General features: G+C 37.1%; 1 protein-coding gene across 1 annotated transcript; it reads right to left on the bottom strand.

The window, feature by feature from the left end:
- Positions 1-1,963: 1,963 nt before the first annotated feature.
- ube3b (ubiquitin protein ligase E3B) lies at positions 1,964-20,389 on the bottom strand. The gene is made up of 27 exons (XM_088335915.1): positions 19,989-20,389; positions 19,748-19,916; positions 19,558-19,672; positions 18,488-18,547; positions 18,282-18,386; positions 18,103-18,199; positions 17,945-18,030; positions 17,536-17,618; positions 15,815-15,920; positions 15,616-15,736; positions 15,365-15,542; positions 14,204-14,370; positions 13,962-14,129; positions 13,717-13,888; positions 13,527-13,645; positions 10,693-10,807; positions 10,512-10,611; positions 7,772-7,891; positions 7,522-7,698; positions 7,334-7,444; positions 7,116-7,253; positions 6,971-7,036; positions 5,851-5,909; positions 5,597-5,779; positions 5,406-5,517; positions 5,235-5,327; positions 1,964-4,181 (listed from the first exon to the last, which is right to left on the bottom strand). Exons 2-27 carry the CDS (start codon positions 19,906-19,908, stop codon positions 3,990-3,992), a joined length of 3,204 nt encoding a protein of 1,067 aa, XP_088192041.1. The 5' UTR covers positions 19,909-19,916; positions 19,989-20,389; the 3' UTR covers positions 1,964-3,989.
- Positions 20,390-20,415: the final 26 nt, after the last annotated feature.

Consider the following 20,415-nt stretch of genomic DNA (forward strand, 5'->3'; position numbering starts at 1 on the left):
CAGACTTGTTAAAAACATGACAACACTTTCAGGCATTTACAAGCACTTCACCCACATCCCACACAATTTTCAATCCTTGAAAACACAACATTAAAATTCATGTATTTTCAAGGATGAACCAAGTGTATCAGGCTCTGAACATAGTCACAAGAATACACAGGAAGGGGGGCAGGTCACATTTTGTTGGGTGCCACTACATGTAGGGGTGCAGGGGAATGAGAGGGCAGACAATTTGGAAAAAGGGGCACTTGGAGCTACTGGGATTGAAATGCAAATAAGCATTAGTAGAGCGAAAACTAAATGTGCAATTAAGGAGAAAATTAATCAGAAATGGCAGAGCATATGGGACAGAGAGCAGAGGGCGACACCTGTATAAAATTCAACAAAATGTTAGGACAGCAAAAGTTGAGGGCGAAAGCAGAAGAGAGGAGTTAGTATTGACGAGACTAAGGATTGGACACAGTGCCTTTAAAAACGTTCAAACTGATGGGAAAACAACACTGTATTGTGGAATAATTGTCAGAAGAAAACAATCAGTAGGGTACTTAATAATGGAATGCAGAGGATGAAGAAAGGCTGGTAGAAGAATGAATGAAGGAAATATCACTGGCTGGACTCAAATAATAAGCCCCCACAAAGGATTATTTTCCAATGTTTGAGGAGTACAGGATTGTTAGATAGAAATTCATGAGTGGGACGGAGACAATAATCTGTGATGATATGGAGCGGTAATGCACCAAAGGATTGTGCCAACCATTGGTAAACCTGAAGAAATATAAGGTAGGGGGCACATTTTGAGATTTTTAGAGCAAATGCTTTATGGTAGAATAACACCGGGATGCATCCTATAACAGAGGATGAAATGCATTTTACAGACATGGAAACATTTTATATAGAATCTATTTGTGCAGTCAGCGCCAAAACAGTTTTATGACCATTTGACTCCAACATGAACACTATCTGGTGGGGCATACTTGCATTCAACCCATTTTGGGTAACATTTTTCCACTTCTTTTGTTTCTACGAAAATGACTCAACAACCTCATATAAAACAAACAGCATTTCTGTATTTTATTCTGGAATTTGGTGGCCAGCTTTACAAGACCGCAATTTTAATAATAACTGGTTCAACAAAATTACTTTTGTAGGGTTGCTAACCCGGAAAGTTACTGTGTTTCTCAAAGGGAGAGTGTGTTTTACCCGACCACTAGATGTCACTGTATTGTGCACTGCAACAGAAAACGAGTGTTTAAAAGCACAGGAATGTATACAAACATGGAGACTCAAAGTGACCAAAACGCACCATATTTTTTCGCCCAGCCTTTTGCAAGCATTTTGTCTTTTTGAGGTACCTGTAGCAGCTAATATCTCAGCTCCCTATAGGTGAGCCTTGTTTTATGTCAAATAAATGTGAATGTATTGATTCAATTTTATTTTTTAATGCATGTTTATATGAATGTATGTAATTTTGCGATTTTTTTATAATTATTGTTTTTTTATAATTATTTTATTATTCTATTATTAGAATAGTTAGAATAATTATAGAATTATTTTTGTTTTACCAGTAGGAGGCGCTAAAATACACACTAAATCAGTTGTTCTCAAGTGGGGGTAAATGAAGGCACTCCAGAGGGTATAAAAGTGATATTTAAACATAGTGCATCCATCTAAAAACATGTTTAAAGTAATTTTTGCATTCAAAAATATATATAAAATGAAACCTATGTTAAAGGTAGGGTGCGTAGTGTCCTTTAAAAGATTAAAGTTATATATTTTCTCTATTAACAATGGCCAACTGAGTTCGAAGAGACTACTTTTTTCCCCATTTTGCCTTTTTGCTCTTATCTCACTTTTATCAGGCTGTTTCGGGCAGAACAAACCCCCAAAAAGGTTTTTTTTTAAGGGTTATTGTTCTATCTTCGTTATTCATTATCCATTACGGCTGATGAGATGAGATGAGAAGGATTGGTTACTTGTTTTATTTTGGGTTGTTTCTCAATTTAAGAAAAAATACCAACTAAAACAGGTACTTGGCTTAAAAAATAGATATTTCACCAAGTGGTACATCACCCGAAAAAGTTAGAGAACCATTGCCTTGAGTTATAATTGACCTTTCTAATCAAATCAAATATTGAACAGTAAAGATAACATTTTCAAAATACATAATAAAGAATATATCAATATTTAAAAGATCTGTAACCAATCTAAAACCATTTATGTAAAAGAGACTGCATGGGGGAAATAGACATTTTTTAAAACCAACATAAAGGAAAAGCACACACAAGCAATAATTTACCCAGTTAGTTGGTGATATCAGTGTTTTAAGTAAATACCCTTGTGGATACCAGAGGCCAGATATTGGAATTAGATACAGCACAATGGATTTGATTCTCCACACCACACCTGCCATATTTATGCGTTTGAAAAAAGATAAAATCTTTTAAGACTTTGTCAGCACACTATGACAAACTTGTTCTGATTTCTAACAACATATTTTAGAAAACTAAAGATTATGCCAAGCACAAAAAGCATAGAAGAGCCCGAATAACTGGTGACTTCCATTTCGAATTAACAAATCATATGGCCATTATCTGTCACCATCAATTTGAGAAGACAAATTATGTTTTAAAAAGTTTTAACCTTAGTTATCAGTCCCACTTTTAAACCCCCCAAATCCCTATATTCGAACATAATGTAGATTTCTCATTTACACTATGTATTTAACTTAATATGTTGAGGGACAGAAATTGTGAATGAAGCGACAAGAATTGTTGACCTTTAATCCACACAAATTTCTAGTTACTAAGACAGTCGCGCTTGACCAGCATGGTAATATTTCTTTACCTTTTTTGCATAATGACCGATTTGGCTGAATTATGCTCATTTTCATTACCTTTCTTCAAAGCTGAATTTAGATTTCTGACAAAAATGACATGAGAACCTAGAGGACCATAAAACAAGTAGCCCAATAAACTGGTTATCCAGTCTATGACATCATCTTGAGTATAATTCAAACACAATATTCTTCTCAACGTGGCTTCAAAAGTCCATAAAGAGCATCTTTGTCGCTTGAGACTGCATGATGTTGAAGCTGTGAAGTGGTTAAACAGTGGTTGGGTTTCACAGAATAAGCCCAGCCGCTGCTCCTATGGCTTGTTTCCATCATACATTATTAGTTTCACTTCTTTCAGTAAATACGTCATGGTGACAGCAAGGGTAAGATGGCAATACATGAGGCACTCAGCGTTATTTAAAAGGTGTTCTGGTATTCTAGCATTAAGATTAAAAAGAAAAGAAAAGAAAAGTCAGCTATAATCCGACAACTGACAAAACAATTGTCGCAGATAAAATATGCTAATTCAGACATCACTTTTGTATTTACAAAACATGAATGGTTTTTCATGATGAAAAAATGTTGAGTGGTCCACCACTTTTAGAAGGTTGCGAGATCAACGCATAACGATGAGTCCTCCATTCAGGGGGTTGACGTTGACACTGATTTGTCTTCCACTCGGACGAATTGGATTTGTGCCACTTAAAAGACATTCTGACTAATTAAATATCCCGTAAAGATAATTGGATGTCACAGTTGAAACAGGGAACCACTTGATTTTCACAAATCCGATGGCTTGTATTACATCTGTATTGCTTTCCAGTTCTTACATGGTGGCCGTGGTCGAATAAACGAAGAAGATGTTAAGCCTGAGAAGCTGAGATCTAGTGGCGTTAAATATGAATTAAATATTCAATAATCTATTTCAACTTGGAGTTCATGTGTGGCATCACAAGACGCCAAATTAGATTGTGCTGCAAAAACAGCATCCCCTTTTGCTGGAAGGGAGTTAAATAGCAATTCTGCAGGTTTTAGAACAAGACAAAAAAGGTTTTGACTTGATCTGCTTAGGAAGAAAGTCCTGCGATTTGAAAGGTTCCTATGTGCCTCAAAACTTTAGCTTGAGTCAGGTGGTGCCATCCAAAATCCTTTTGCATTACGACAGCTCAAATCCGGTGTTCATACTGATAGCGTAGCGAAGCTTGTCGCGCAAGATGCTCTTCTTGCTGTAGTTGGGAAGCTTGAGAAGATTGAAGCAGGTTGAGGAAGTGGGCAGTCTACCACCGGGTTCCTTTTTGCGGATGGTAAAAAAGCCTCTGAGCACGCTGCCGAGGGTGTCGCCTGTGTCCTGGCCGCAGCAGTTTCCAATTACAAAGATGAAAAAAGAAAAGGAATGGCCGTTGAATTTGATTTGGTATACATTCAAAACACGTGCATCGTTATTTGAAAAAATTGTAAACAAGCAAGCTAAGGATTGGACTGTTACTAATTTAAATACATTTTTGCTTTCTCTAAAATATAACACGTCAGTTTAGTAATTCCTCCCTGTAACTCGGTTGACTTTTCAATGTTTTTTTACTTTACGGATTTACATCATATATTTGGTTCTGTGTGGCTAAACGGCTTATTATTTGACAGTACAGTAGTTATTTGTGAAAGAATACAATTTTCAACTGTACTTTTATTTGTGATCACATTCTTGAGTCTTTCAAAGGGATTTCTACTTTGGTTTCAGTATAGTATTTAATCCTATGATTATAAAAAAATATATAAAAGGTTTCTACTTTACTGAGTTCGCCTTTTCACAGGTTCTTTTTAGAACGTAAACCCCGCAATAAACAAAGGATTATTGTCATGTCAAATTAATGCCTTTAAAAAGCTCTTCATTTATAATTGACAGCGCCTTGTTGATTTATTGTGTTATAAACAGACATTTTAAATATAGATAAATTTATAATTTAAAGTAGTGATCCTTTGACCTAATTTTGTATTCAGAATGGCCTCTTGGTTGGAATCTAATGCAAAAGAGGTCACAACAAAAACACTTCTGGATACACATGTTAATACCAACAAAAATGTTCTCCTTTTTAACAAAAAAGGCCCCCAAATATCAATTTGTTTATGTCATTGGCATGAGTACCATAAAACTATGCAATTAGCAGTCTCTAATCGGAGAATAAAAAAAACTATTTTTTGGTGGTCGTTGAGATTTTCATTTCTGTCACAAAAATAAATTTAATCACTTTAACATAACTTTCGGTTCACTCAAAAAAGTGATACATGTAATAAAAACGACACATTTGATTTACCGTAAAAAAGAAAACACATGGTGCTCTAAATGTATACAAAACCTGCTTGGCTGGTCGGCGTTTGACCTTTATATACAGTAAATAATCCTTACCTGGTCATCTGACACTTCCACACAACGGATTGAAAAAGGTGGCTTGAGGTAGGCAAATCCTAGGAGAGGTGGTCTTGAGCAACTGGTAACAAACTAAATGAGAGTAAAATATGTTTAAAGACACAGCTTAGGAAACAAATTGGAAAGAAAAAGTCTCAAAACGGAGCATACTTTTAGGAACATTGCCCTCTCTTCAGCCGTGAAATCACTGGACAAGATGTCCCACAGCCAAATGATGACACGGTGGCTGCTATGAAAACCTCCATAGTAAACGGTATGCTTCCTAAACCATGAAAACAGCAACACATTTTATAGAAATTCAAAACAAACATAAAATTGGAAAAATGAAGAAAATAACGTACTTGAGGTCATCCAAGTCAATTTCAGCATTATCTCCAGATATCAGACGCTGGACCTCAGGCGTCGAAAACATGTGCAACCACTCCGGGTTGATGATGCTGCGAAAACCTCGAATGAAAGCTGCCGTTTGCTCCTTGATCTGAGTGTGCATCCGGAAGTGAGCCATGAGGTGGATGTAGCTGAATCTACAAAAAAAGTCAGCAATCATAGAATAACAGTGGTTCCATTTTATAAAACACAACAATGAGTAACATACTTGTTTTCGTTGGTGACTGGCATGGTTTTCCCTCCTGGGATCAACTCATGACAAACAAGCTGTAAGAAAGAATACGACAATCAAAAACATTGGTGCCAGTTATTAATTACTTCTTAACTAGTGAATTGCAACATTTAAAAAGTACAGTGGTACTTCTTCATATGAGCTTAATTTGTTCCAGGATTGTGCTTGAAGCTCGAATTGCACGTTCTCCAGGAACATTGAGTGTGATATTTAATGATGTGTACTTACATTTAAAATAGAATTTATTGTAACTCTTAATGAATGTGAACAAACATTTTTACAGTATTATTTTAATTTTATTTTTTCAATGTTTTATTTCCTTTATCACTTTATTTTGCCGTTTGTGCTGGACAAAGCTAGACTTTTACTTTCTACAGGTCTTTTAAAAATAAACTGATCTAAGGAGAATTGTCTCTGCCTTCCATTCAAAATGTTAAGGAAATGGGTAAGGCAAATGTCATTAAAGGGAGACACTTTTCCTGGATATTATTTTTCAAAGAACGCTGCAATTAACTCCCACTTAGCCAGCACCTCTCTAATCTCATTTTTGGAAGCCAGCTTCTCTGGTTTGTCCTCTTTTCTGCAGACTTTTTTTTTGCAACAGGAATATAACGTCCCTCAGAAATTATCGCAACGGAGCACTGCGTAAATTCTTCAGCGGCTTAGTGATTGGCACTTCCTGCTTTCCGGCTGTACTTCTTGCCTTGGTCACTCACGCTCGTGTTTTCTCTTACACCTTGCTTCTTTTCAATCGTCATCATTCTCCTTTTTTCTCAGACACCTTACTGTTTCCCTTTCTAAAGCTCATGGCTAAGGTCACAACAAGGAGATGCTATAACTCTACAAATATGTCCAAGAGCGCAGATGGAGGAAGGCCCATGAGCAATCACGAGCAATAGGCTGTCTCGAGCGGTCTCTAGTGGTAGCCTCTGGGACTGCTCGTGATCTGGATTTTCCTTTGTAGAGTGAGCATGATTATTGTTTCGTAAGAGACTCGTATATTGAAATTCTCGCTATAAGAGGTGCTCGTATGAAGAGGTACCATTTTATGGTCACAAACTTTGAAAAGCTATTTATTGCTTTATTTCACCCATACCTGTCCCATTACATCTTCATCATAAGATAATGACAGTCCCAGATCTCCCACATCGCCATCATAGCGCTGTAAACATGGATATAATTTTAAAGTCTTTTCTCTAGACTCTTTTACATCATTGTAATGTGACAAACATTCAGTAAACCTTAATAGAGGTGAGATTCTTGTAAAACTCAGAATCCAGCGAGGGCAGCTCATCAATGGAACTGTAGAAAGTACTATGGTGATGACCCAACACTTGACTGAGGAAGAAGGAAGCAAAGGGGACATCCACCACAATGCCCTCAACACACACACACACAAGACCCTAGAGTCACACAATTTTCCCGATCAATCACAGGATCTTGGAAGTACCACAAATACCTCGTATATGGCTTTCCCTAACATCTTCCCCACAAATTCAAAAAGCTGGAGGTGGTTTTCGTGAATGTAGGAAGTAGGTGAAGGATATAGCCTCTCATTTCCACTTGTGGTCTAAAAAGTACAATAAATAATCAAGAATGAGCTCAGAAACAATGGATTGAAATGTTTCATTTATATGGATAAATTACCTTGAACAAATTTAGCGCAGGGTTAAACACCTTCTTGATGATTTCTTCTAGAAACTCCTTAAACACGCCATCTTGATCGATTCCTGCTTCATCTACTCCCAGGTCGTTCACAAACTTCACACGAATGAGGCCTTTTATGGAATTCACCGGCAAACGGCGGAGTTGATCATAGCCATCCTAACGTGGGGAACAAGTATTATTGGAAAAAATCACAAATATTCCACATCAGCTATCTGCTTTGTGTCTGTACCTCTAACATGCGTGAGCGGCGAATAGTAATATGAGTGACATGCGGTGAGGCGGAGCTTGTTTCTATTAAGCCAAGAGACTCTTTTTCCTTGGTGACGATGTTTCTAAACAGCAGGACCCTCTGAAATAACCAGATAGCAGAAAATAGTATAATGTCAGTAATTTTGAAAAATGAACTACTTTGTTCCAGAATGAACACATATACAAACATCACAAAGCTTACCTGTAGACGTAGATTATCTCTAATCTCTTTAATGGTGGGGTGCGTAGTTTGAGGTGTCTTTAAAAAGTTTACAATTTTTATGTTCTCTATAAAGTATGGATTAACATTGCCCAACTGACTTCAAAGAGCCTTTATCTATTTTTTCACACGCCTATCTGCTTTTATCTTACTTTTATCATCGCTATTCCGGCCAGTGTTTGGGTAGCACATTCGCCTAACACACGAAAGGTCTGCAGCTCGAGACCAAGTGGAAGCATATGTTGGTTTGCCTGAAGAGGGATGGGCGCCACCAGGCTGTACTTGCCCAAGACACACCACAGGAAATGTTGCCCCTACGACCCTAGTGGTTAAGGGATCCAACCAACCATTCCGACAACAAGCGCATTACGCTGAAGGGAAGGAGGCGCGGTGTTTAAGGTGCTTAGGCGATAGAGTCAAATCAGGCGTGCGGTCGTGGTTTTCTCTAATTGTAGGATGAAAATGGTGAAGGTAAGAAAAGACTGTTTAAAATATAGTCCAAATTCCAACCCAAACCCCAAAAAGATAAGAGGAAGCAGTTATTTGAGTGAATCTAAGAATTGTACATACTTGCACGCACAAAAAAAGGAGCTACAGTGACGAGTTCTGCTAAAAGATGGCGTCAGCAGGTAGAATATATTTAAAGTTACATACACCACCTTTTATTCAAACACACAATTTCTGGGTCTCTCATCAGACTTCGAGACATCGTTCCAGTAATTCATACTGTTGGAATGCTTGTATAATACATTACATATTGTAAGAAAATCAGATCCAAAGCATCATATTTGGCAGCAAAATTTTCCACAAGTGAGGTAGAAAAAACAATGGCTTGATGAGTTTGAGTCAGACTAATGTTTTTTTTGAATGTTTAAAAATATACATGGTCAAAGAGATACTTAATAATATATTTTGGGTAGATTTTTGTGAAGAGCCAATAAATGCTAATGCACAGACCATAAATTAAATAGATTACCGTATTTTCCGCACTATAAGGCGCACCTAAAAGCTTTTATTTTTTTCAAAAGCTGACCATGCGCCTTATAATACAGTGCGCCTTATTTATGGAACAAAATTAATTCGCAAAATCTTGCAACTAACTTGCAGCCGCCGACTAGATTTCCCCCCGAACGCCAAGTAGTCCGCGGTATATGCTGGGATTTATTTACCGGTGTTTCATTGGCTAACCAATGTGTCAATCATCATTTGAATGGATCACTATTGGCTAAAGTTATTCGGAGGTCAAGGGGAGGATCCTTTTTATCATTTACAGGCTGGCATTGGCTTGAACAGCAAAACAAAGCCTGCAATTGGCCAAAAAAGACGTGTCAATCATCAGTTGAATCGATCACTATTGGCTAAAGTTATTCTGAGGTCAAGGGGCGGATCCTTTTTATCATTTACAGGCTGGCATTGGCTTGGACGGCAAAACAAAACCTGCAATTGGCCGAAAAAGGTGAATGCGTATAGCACGTGGCTGACGGCATACAGAAAGCATTTTTTTACTATTTTGTATTTGTAAATATTTTTTTCTCCTGGATTTACTAAACTCACGGATATAAGAGGACCACGGCTGCACATTATTATGAACACAACAACTTCGGTGAGCTACTCTGGCTATATATATTATCCCTGTATCTTGTTTCAGACTGAACTCGATGTTTTTGTGATAAGCGGTGCAGATAATGGATGGAATGGAGTGTCTATTTTTAAATTAAACTCAATTCCAAGTGTTTATTGTCATATATACAGTAAAGTTGCGAGCGAAAAAGAAAATAGAAACTAAGGAATGGTTGGCATTTCTTGAATCCCAAGACTTTAACCTTCCGAATGATGAAACGATGCATTTGAGTGACATCGTACGGACACCGCATCCGCACGTGTTCTCGACACGTATTTGCGTCTTTGCAAGCTTTCGGAATGTTAAGGGGGTAATAAGTTGGACTGAACTATCTGACTGTTTTGTCGACGTTCCCATTGTAGCGCCTTATAATCCGGTGCGTCTTATGTATGTCAAAAATAGGACCAAAAACTATTTTTTCGGGGTGCGCCCTATAACCCGGTGCGCCTTATAGTGCGGAAAATACGGTAAGTAAAGTTAATTTTCCATTAGTAGAATTTGAGGGGTGTGCTTGCTAATTTAAAGTTAATGTAACACAATAGTAACCAAAATGAAAAAGATAAAGCAAAAGAACGAAACCATATTTGAAATATCTACACAGTAAATATTTCAGCATTTTTTTCCCCATCTGCCTTCTCAGATATGATCAGAGTCCCCCCTCCAGGGTTTTATGGGCCTACAAGAGTTTCCTTGCATGTTTCTTTCCACATAAAAACAACAAATGTTATTTGGCACATGTGTGTTGTCACCCGCCATCACCCCTCCCCAGGATATTTTCCTAGGTTAAATTTTCTTTTAAACCCATCCTTTCCAAATTCCCAATTGATAATTTTATAACCCTAAAACTGGAAACTTTAAGCATATGACAAAATCACTCACGTTTTTATGAGGAATAACATGTGGGATGTATTGTAGTATCAACTGGGCTCTTTTCTTGCCTTTCTCAAGTTCTTGAAACAGCAAGCTGGGTTTCAAGTCCCTAAAGAAGTGAGATGGAAAATGTGTTGTTTTTTTAATTATGTCTTCAAACGTTGAGGCACAATTGTCAGTTTGCATTTACTTGCGTAACCAGTGGTCATCAAGGGTAAACCTTCGCCTGCAGTCACGTTCATAGAGCACCATCAGCCACCCGTGAACACTGTGGAATAGCTCCAGTTTTTCCCCTTTTGCATTCTCTGGCGGACACAGAAAAGTTGCCGTTTGTGCTGGACAAAGCTAGACTTTTAGGAGAATATAAACAATTGTGTGCAACGATAAACATTCATTTTATATTACTTTTTCGGATTCATGCAGTACAGTGTCAAAACAACAAAACACAAACTTTAAAATATATTCAAATTCAAAACTCTTTGGCTTATGTTTCTTCACAATTTTTTTCTTCGCAACTTAGACAAAGACTACTTTTGTAAATGTTTGCAAACTAACTTTAATAAATAAAATAAATACATTTTAATGTCACATTATTTTTACATTACTGTAACTACATTTTAATGCCATCAATTTTTTTACAGAACGACTAACGCGACGTGCATAAAGTAGAAAAAGCACCTGCACCTAATGCTAGTACCACAGGGTCCTATCCTGGGACCAAAGTTATTTAATTTATATATCAACGATATTTTTAATGTTTCAAAACTATTGAAAATAGTATTATTTGCAGACGACACTAACATTTTCTATTCAAATGATAACTATATTGATTTGGTAACCTGTATTAATCGCGAACTAATTAACCTAAAAGTATGGATGGATATAAATAAATTATCTTTAAATTTAAATAAAACCAAAGTAATATTCTTTGGTAATCGTAAGGCAAATAAAGATTTAGAAGTAAAAATGGATGGTGTTGCAATAGACCATTGTAACAGACATTAAGTTTTTAGGGGTCATAATAGACAATAAATTAAGTTGGAAAACACACATCGGACAAATACAAAGGTATCTAAAAGCATTTCAATAATTAATGAAGCCAAATTTCTTTCAAATTATAATGCATTGTATTTATTATATTGTTTTCTAGTTCTGCCATATTTAACAAGTCTGGGGCAATAATTACAAAAGTTCACTACAGCCCCTTTCTATCCTTCAAAAACGTGCAATAAGAACCATACACAGGGTAGGATATCGGGATCATACCAATATTTTATTCATGCAGTCCAAATTATTAAAATTGGACGATTTTATAAAATGTTTCACTTCACAACTGTTATTTAAGGTCAACAAAAACATAGTGCCAGAAAACATACAAAAATTATCCACTCGGAAAGAGGGAAATTATAACTTGACGGGCTGTAGTAATATCAAAATCCCAAAGGTGAGAACAACCAGGAAAAGTATGTGTGTGTCTGTGTGTGGAGTCAAACTTTGGAATAATTTACAAGATGAGATCAAACAATGTCCAACTATCTATGTGTTCAAATTTAAATACAAAAAAGCATTACTGGCGAAATACAGGGATGAAGAAAACGGGATAGGAGGGAGATTGGAAATACTGCGTTTAAATCTATGGTTAACTTGTTGTTATTGTTGCTATTATTATATCAGAATTGTTATTATAAATGTTATGTTTATTTTTAATGTTGTTATTATCATTGGTGCCGCAGTGACATTTGGTAACTAGGCGCATTATGACGTTGAGGGATGGGTATTGCAAAAATTTGTGTATAAAATATGTGATAATTGTAATTATTATTATTGATATCTGACCTATGTAATAAGTATATCCATGAGATTTTGTTATATTAGACATAAGAGGAAAGGAGGATTTGTAAAATGTATTTAATAGAGAAGATAAAGGGGTAGGAAAAATAAGCATCTGCTTCTGACTACCCCTTTTCGAACATGTTATGTGACATTATTTTGTTGTTGTCTCATTGTTTTTGTCCTGTTTTTATTTTAATGTTTGAAATAAAAGTTTTCATTCATTCATAATACTGAAGATATCAATAATAATAAAGTATATCAGTATACAGTTTCCCTTAGAATTGTGTGATACCCTGGTGCGTGGACAGTTTCAGGCAAGGGCCTTAAACTTGGCCCTTGGCGTGACAGTTTGAGTCACCCAAATTATTAGGAAAGTTTAAAGGGATAGTGGTGTTATTTAGCACCTTCTAGTGGTAGAAAAATATATATACTAAAAAGAAATAATATATACAGTGGCTTGCGAAACTATTTGGCCCCCTTGAACTTTGTGACCTTTTGCCACATTTCAGACTTCAAACATCAAGATATAAAAGTGTAATTTCAACAATAAGTGGGACACAATCATGAAGTGGAACACACTATATTGGATATTTTAAACTTTTTTGACAAATAAAAAACGAAAAAGTGGGTGTGCAAAATCAGTCAGCCCCATTGAGTTAATACTTTGTAGCGCCACCTTTTGCTGCGATTACAGCTGCAAGTTGCTTGGGGTATGTCTCTATCAGTTTTGCACATCGAGAAACTGATATTTTTGCCCATTTCTCCTTGCAAACCAGCTCGAGTTTAGTGAGGTTGGATGGAAAGCGTTTGTGAACAGCAGTTATTATATTATATTGTTTAATAATGCAAGTTTAGAGACCTGGCTGGGACAAATTAGATCCCGGCAGCCCGCCAGACACTTTATATGGTATGGGAAACACTAAGTACTGTTATTTTTTTATTGTAATTAATATTGAGAATTAGTGGTGCAACGGCTGGAAATATTTGCAAGCTACACTAACATGAAAGTGGCAATTGTTGTTGACGCTAATGTTAGCAATTCATAACATTAATTGACAAACTTGACAATCACAAATTAAATTATCTGTTATTGTACAATAAAGCGAGAGTCTCCAGTGGCAACAAGTAGCCACGGGAATAGTCTAAAATTGACAGTGTTTGGTGAGCCAGGAAGTGAATTCAAACACTCACCTAAGATCCCATCCCATATCATTTTGTAAACAAATGTGTTGAGAAACGAGGAAATCGTGATGAGCTCTTCTATTTTGAAGGAGGTCTGCTCTTCATAGACTTCGATGTCATCCAAGATTCTAAAAGACATTGACAATACATATTGTGTGAAGTTGAAAACCAGGCAACAAAAGAAACCAAAAGTAATTACGTGATAAGGTGTCGGGAGCAGTCACAGAAAAGCATAAGCATTGCCAGGAGTTGTTTGGATTCTTCTGTGTCATTATTGAGACACTCCATGAATAGTTTCAGGCCTCCTTGTGGGCCAAGTTCACAAATAAAAGCCCACAACTTGGGCAGGAGGTCGTCAAGATGTGTCAGACCTACACACAAGAACCATAAAATAGTGATTGCCATGTTGTTTGTCTCCAAATATTTACTGTCTGGTGTACTAACCAGTGAGTATCTGTAATCTTATTTGCGTCAAAGTAGAAAGAGACGTCTGGTAGAGGACACAAATGCTGCACACCTTCTGAACTTCAGCTGAGTCCACACGCTTTCCCCCAACCGGCTTCAAGATGTTTCGTACAGAGGCAGACTTCTGAAATGCCCGCTTAAATAGGCCTGATAGTAGAAAAGCAAAATTACAATCAGCATCATAAATAACTAAATATAAAGTAATTGGCTTCATGATTTACTTTTAACTGGGATGTTAGTTTGTGACGTGCTCGGCTGTACGGGAGGAGGAGTGGGCTCTTGACTCTCAAGCTTCTTGGCCAGAACATCACTGAAGAGGGTCCTGATGACAGCCACGCCCCACAGATACTGGAGCTGCTTGGTGACCAGTGGCATGGATTCGTTAAGACTTCAAGAAAACACAGAAATTTGGACTTTTAGCATCTGGGAGAAGGCCTCCATGATGATAGCACAGGTTTCGTGTGAAATGTTTTTTTATATATCTAAATTGTCAAATAAATATTTGTTGTTGAAGGAGGAAAGGTTTGCTGGAAGAAAAAGAGACGTAAACATTGTTATTTAGCTACATTGTGGGGGGAACAGTATTGTTAGATTATTACATTTTCTTCAGTTAATTTTTTTCTTCTTCCATGTGAAATAATAAAAAGTATGGTATTAATAATTTAATTTCAGGAAATCCCAAAAATTACATATTTTTGATCAGAGAAATGCTAATTTTAAACATGAAACCCACACATAATAACGGCTTGCTAATATTTTTCTTAATATACTATTGTGTACAGTATAAAAAATATACATGATGGGAAAAAATCTAATCTAAGGAATAAATACATTATATAGATTTTCTGTTTAATGTACTTTTGAATCAATTGCGAGGTCAAACAATCGCTGTAGGTTCGACAGTTAGCTCACAGATTGAAAAGGCACACCATGTTTTTAGGATAGTCGTTGGAGCTGTTGACTGTGGTTAGATTCCTGGGCTGTGTGGTCCTTTTCTGTAGGACATTACCTCGCTCCAGTTATCATTTTTCTTGGCCTTTTCTGTCAGTGACGATACTAAAAAAGCAAAACAGCTTTCTGGAATTTAGAGTCAAGCCTCCATTATGCTCATATTTTATTATTTAATCATAACCAACTATCCAACTGGCCATCCAATAACTGTAGGGTGAAAATGACCTATTCATTCTCACGTAAAAATAGTTTCCTTAGACCTAGCACATCTTTTTAAATATGAAGGAAGCCAAAGAAACCAAAACACACATGTGCAAAAAGTCAACACTGAAAGAGCACCATACCACATAATAAAATATTTGTAAGTACAATTGTAAGGTGTACCCTTCCTTTCGAGATAAAGGCAAGCATAAGTTGTTTGTATTACTCACCCATAATCTACAGTTTGGGAGAACCAACCCAGCACTGGGTGCCAATGGGTGAGGTTAGACTTCTTTTGGGACACGTATCGCTGGCAGTAGGATAGCATGTCAGTCAGGTCCTTCACGAAACGACTGGTCTCCTCCTCAATGATCCCCTCATTCAGGAAGCCCAAGTGAATCAGATTACCTACAATACATTCAAAAAATTATTCTCTCTATTTAAAGTATCATCTGACTCAGCACAATATAAAATACTGTACCAAGCAAGCAGAGTGTGTGGCTCCCCTCAAGACACACGCAAATATCGGAACACTGCTCTTCGCGGCTGAGAAACAGGATGAACTTCTTTAAAAGGTCATGCGTCTGGATCGAAGTCATACACTGTTGCAAGAGATACTACATCAAAACCTGCAACTTCAAGCATGTTATCTTTTTGAAGTATTCTATTCATGTTCTTACCTCCGGAGTGAGCATGCACAGGTGTGATGTCACAGCGGGAACTGACATTATGTGAATGAGGAATGATCGGAGAAGGTTGTCTGAGAAGTGAGCAGCGATGACAGGTCTGATATTGGGGAAAAATGAACAGATATTAAGTTGGGTTCATGGATCCCATTAACACCAAAACCCCCTCTCGCCACCACCTCACCCCTGTCCTTGAGCAGCTCTACAGGATCAACCAAAAATCACCAACAAAGTCCTTCTGTATACCCATAAGGCCATCCATAACCTTGCCCCTCCCTCACTTTACAACCTCCTTTACATTACCACGCTTTCCCTTCCCGTCTCAGCTCCATGGGCAGCAGAGCTTTCAGCTGCTCTGCCCCCCAGCTCTGGAACTTATTATCACCTGACTTGCGGATTTCCACGACACAGTCCATCTTCAAATCCGGAAGCAAAACCCACCTTCAGACTTACCTATCATAATAATTTGGCTCACAAGCCGCCACCCCCCTTTTTTTTAATTGAAATATTCTTTTTATTTATTTTTTTATTCTTGTTTAATTTTTGTTTGCTATTCTGTCTCCAGTTACCTTGGGTGTCCTGAAAGGTGCTTTGAAAAAAATGAATTATTAAAATGATTATTATTACTATTATCCCATAACTGCGTGGGTTTTTGGGGCACCACTTCCTGTGGTGTGTCTTCGGCAAGTACAGCCTGGTAGCGCCCATACCTCTCCAGGACGTTTTATGGGATAGGGCTTTCTCTTCCACAAGAAACAGATAGTTCTGATTTCCATGGTAACCAAATAGCAAGAGAAGCATCCTGCACAATTAATCAAATTATATTCAAAATTAAAATTTTGGGTGCCACAATCACTGTATAATACATTGAGGGCCCACGATATTTGCATCTGTAATACTGAATAGCTAATCAAGCACTTTCTCAAGTAGCATCCTGGCAAAAATCAAATGACAGATGCAAGATTCTATTAGGAAACCTTAAAAAGTGAGCGAGCGCTGCGATCACTCAAATGGAAGCATGAGTATTGTGGGGAGAAGAAAGGTACTGTATATAGAAGAAAGGAGACAAAAGAGCTTTAAAGGCATATCCTCCTGAGTAACCATTTAGTATCTTCTTTTTAAAATACAAAATCCTTACAAAAAACACACTCAACATAATGTTTTCTTGTGCTGTGCCACATAGCATCTAGTGAAAACATCAATGACTTGGTTTTCTCAGGGATGCTCACAGTAAAGTGATACGATTAGCATTAATCAAGTGACGCTTATTTGAATAATGTCTGACATCTGGAACATAACAGGGAAAAAAACATTAATAGACAAAGGTTTTTCGGGGGAGTGCTTTTCATCAATTAAACTTATTTGTGGGTGAGAATTGCCCACACCAAAATAACAAAAATAACAATGCCTTTTATTACAAAATAAATGATAGCCATTTTGTAATAAAAGGCATTGCAACACATTTAAGACATAAGTAATAATTGCCTATAGATTATTGTGAAGTGGCTCATATTGTCCAGGACACCATTTTATAACTTAACAATTAAAAAAAAAACTATTGCAGCCGGGTCATCGGGGAAAATATATCCTAAAATGGCAATATGTTTAGTTACAAAGTAAGCTAACTACTAAAGAAATTGTGAATTTAAAATAAAAATCTGATGTTTTTACAAAATTCACTTTCAAAAAACAGTAACTGCAGCCACTTCACTTACCTGAGAGACAGAGTAAAGATAGCAGTTAAAGTGCCTTTTGAGAGCGCTGGTTTTGAACGAGCCAAGCCGTTAGTCAGCAAAATCTTAGAAAAAATAGCAAGAAAGAAAGAAGTCCTTTACATTAGACATCAATGTGACAATAAAGGTTTTAGCAATAAGCAGAAATCTGAATGTAAATCAATACTAGTACAGTTGCACAAAACAAACAATGATAAAAACTACGGTATATAACTTTAAAAAATAGATTCTGCATTTAAAAAGGTTTGGTCATGAACATTGGGAAAGATATTCAATTAAAAAAATGTACGTGATAAACAAAAATTCCTTAAACTGAGTTTGTAAATTGGTTATCCATTTATACAGTTTATACTACACAGTTGTAGGGAGTTAATCATGTGTGATACAAAACCTGTAGTGTTGAATAAAATCCCTTTTGATTGAGATATCCCATGATATTTTCGCAGATTCTCATCAAAGCAGGTCGGAGAGATTCCCCTAAAACAAAAAAATGGGATGTCATGTTTGATAATATCAGTTAAAATAATATTTGCATGTGTCCTGACGTACCCTTTCCTCTCACAATGCGCCATGTTGATGTATCGGTGAATGTGACCAGCATGGTGAGGTATAGCGTTACTAGTTTATTGTCCTGCAGTATATCGGGCTAAGAATCGTAAAAAAAAAAAAAAGAGTATGTCCTCATCTTTTAAAAAATGTCGCTTACTCATTGTCAAAGTTTGACTAACCTTTAGGTTTTTCAGTAGTTGACAACAGGTCCAAAGCACATCTTTAATTTGTTTCAGCCAAAGGATGGTGAGATCTTTGGAGAGTGCCAAAGACACATACCAGACCTAAAGGCCACAAGTGGAAAAAAAACACAAAATGCATTTGTCAGTTTGTTTTGTTAACAAAATAATAATAATAATAATAATACACCAAAAAAAGCACTTACTTTTGGCTCATTTTCAACATCCATGCTCGCAAGAATAGCTCTACAGAGCTTTTCAAACCGCTGTCCAGCAGGCAAAATGACAAAAGATTAAAAACGACCAATAACATTTTTGACAGTGTTAATGATGATTCAATAAATGGATCATTTTTGTGTTTGGTAAAATTATTAAACAATAAGAGAATAATCCACAATGACATCAGACGTTAAGTGGGAGGTCGAGAATACGCTCACATTCACCGAACATTCATTCCACTTTGCTATTCCCAACCTGACACCGAACATAAAGCCCACAGCACAACAAAGGGTGAATTGCTGTGCCATGCAACCCTTCATCAGCAGAGAGACCTAACAACTTACACTGGTTTACCCCATCACCATTATATGGCTCACCACACCAGTTCTCCTTACGTCCTTATCTCTTTACCCATTCAGTCGTGTCTCTCCACGCATACTACACAAAAATCTCATTTCAATTATATTTAATCTATTATTCTCGTTTACTCTTAAACCCCACACCTCTGAGCTATACATCTCTGTTGGTACTGCCACAGCTTCCTACAATCCTCACTTTTCATCCAATCACAGGTCCCTACATTTAAACTCTCAGTTAAGCACACCCATTGCCTTGAACCCTTCACCCACCCTCTTCTTCATATCCTCCTCCAAACCACAACCTGCTGCCACATATGAACCCAAATCCTTAAAACCATCTACATCCTGCAACTTAACCTCATTCAATAAAATCTCTAATCCACCTACGTCACCACCTCTTGAACACCTCATTACCTTATTTTGTCCATATTTACTTTAAGATTCCTTCTCTTACACACTATCAAACCCAACAACCAAAGCACTCAGTCCTGCTGCAGAGTCCGCCAACAAAGCATTGTCATCTGCAAAAAACAGCTGACTGACATGCAACCCACCCTCTCACACGCTATACCTTCTCCAACTTGCAATTTACACAAAATACTTATTATAAACGTGTAGCTACAAAAATAATTCTGTTGTCTAAAAGAAACAGGTACGTAGTTTCAAATGAAAATAAACAATAATGTTGCTGGACTCACCATCTTATCCTCGGAGTTAAAAATGAATAGTAATTTTCGAGTAATTTTGAAAATAGAAAGTGCATTTCTTTTTGATGTTGCAGGAGAAGACTCGAAATAGTCATCAATGTCTTTCCTGGTAAGAAAATAAATACAAACGTGAGTTTTATCCTGGTTATGCAGTTTATTTTGCAATGAAACAAAAGAGAACCTTAGTTGTTTCTGCAGTCTGCAGCGGCATAGAAACCGTCTGACCAGGGCTTGGATGAGGATTGCTGCTCTCTCCTTCTCCTTCTGCCCTTTCCTTTCCTCCCTGGCTTGCCTGGCTTTATCCAGGAATTCAGTTTTCGAGCTTTGAGGTACACCAAACATTGTGCAACCTAAAAAGAGGGCGTTAACTGCATACATTCGTTCTGATAAAGGTAATATTGATTTTCATATTCAACACTCACCTGGGTTGGGCAGAGGTTCTCGTGAGAAGATCTGTGCCAGAGAGATCGCCTGGTGCTATACCTCCATGGTGATGTTTCTTTCTGGGGTTGAGCAGCGGTAAAAGCTGATGTACAAATGTGGACTACGTAGGCATCTCTGGATAAACGTGCGACACCTCGATAGCAGATCTGAGAAAGTTAGCATCCGCGGCTAGTTTAAGACAAGTCTGCATAAGATACTGCCTCACAGTCCGTTTTCTTGTGTTGTTTTCTTCTTAACTGCCATAATTTCAAGATCAGAGTTAATCCATTATCCATGGCATTCTGTGAAACGCGAGTTGGCTACCATTTTAATATGTAAACAATGACCGGAGAGCTGAACAAGACCGAAAACATTGATCTAGGGTGTCACATTGAATTGTGTCCGGGTGGCAACTGTTTTCTTCTA

Source organism: Urocampus carinirostris, chromosome 5, assembly GCF_059441175.1.
Source record: "Urocampus carinirostris isolate Australia breed hairy pipefish chromosome 5, RoL_Ucar_1.0, whole genome shotgun sequence".
NCBI lineage: Eukaryota > Metazoa > Chordata > Actinopteri > Syngnathiformes > Syngnathidae > Urocampus > Urocampus carinirostris.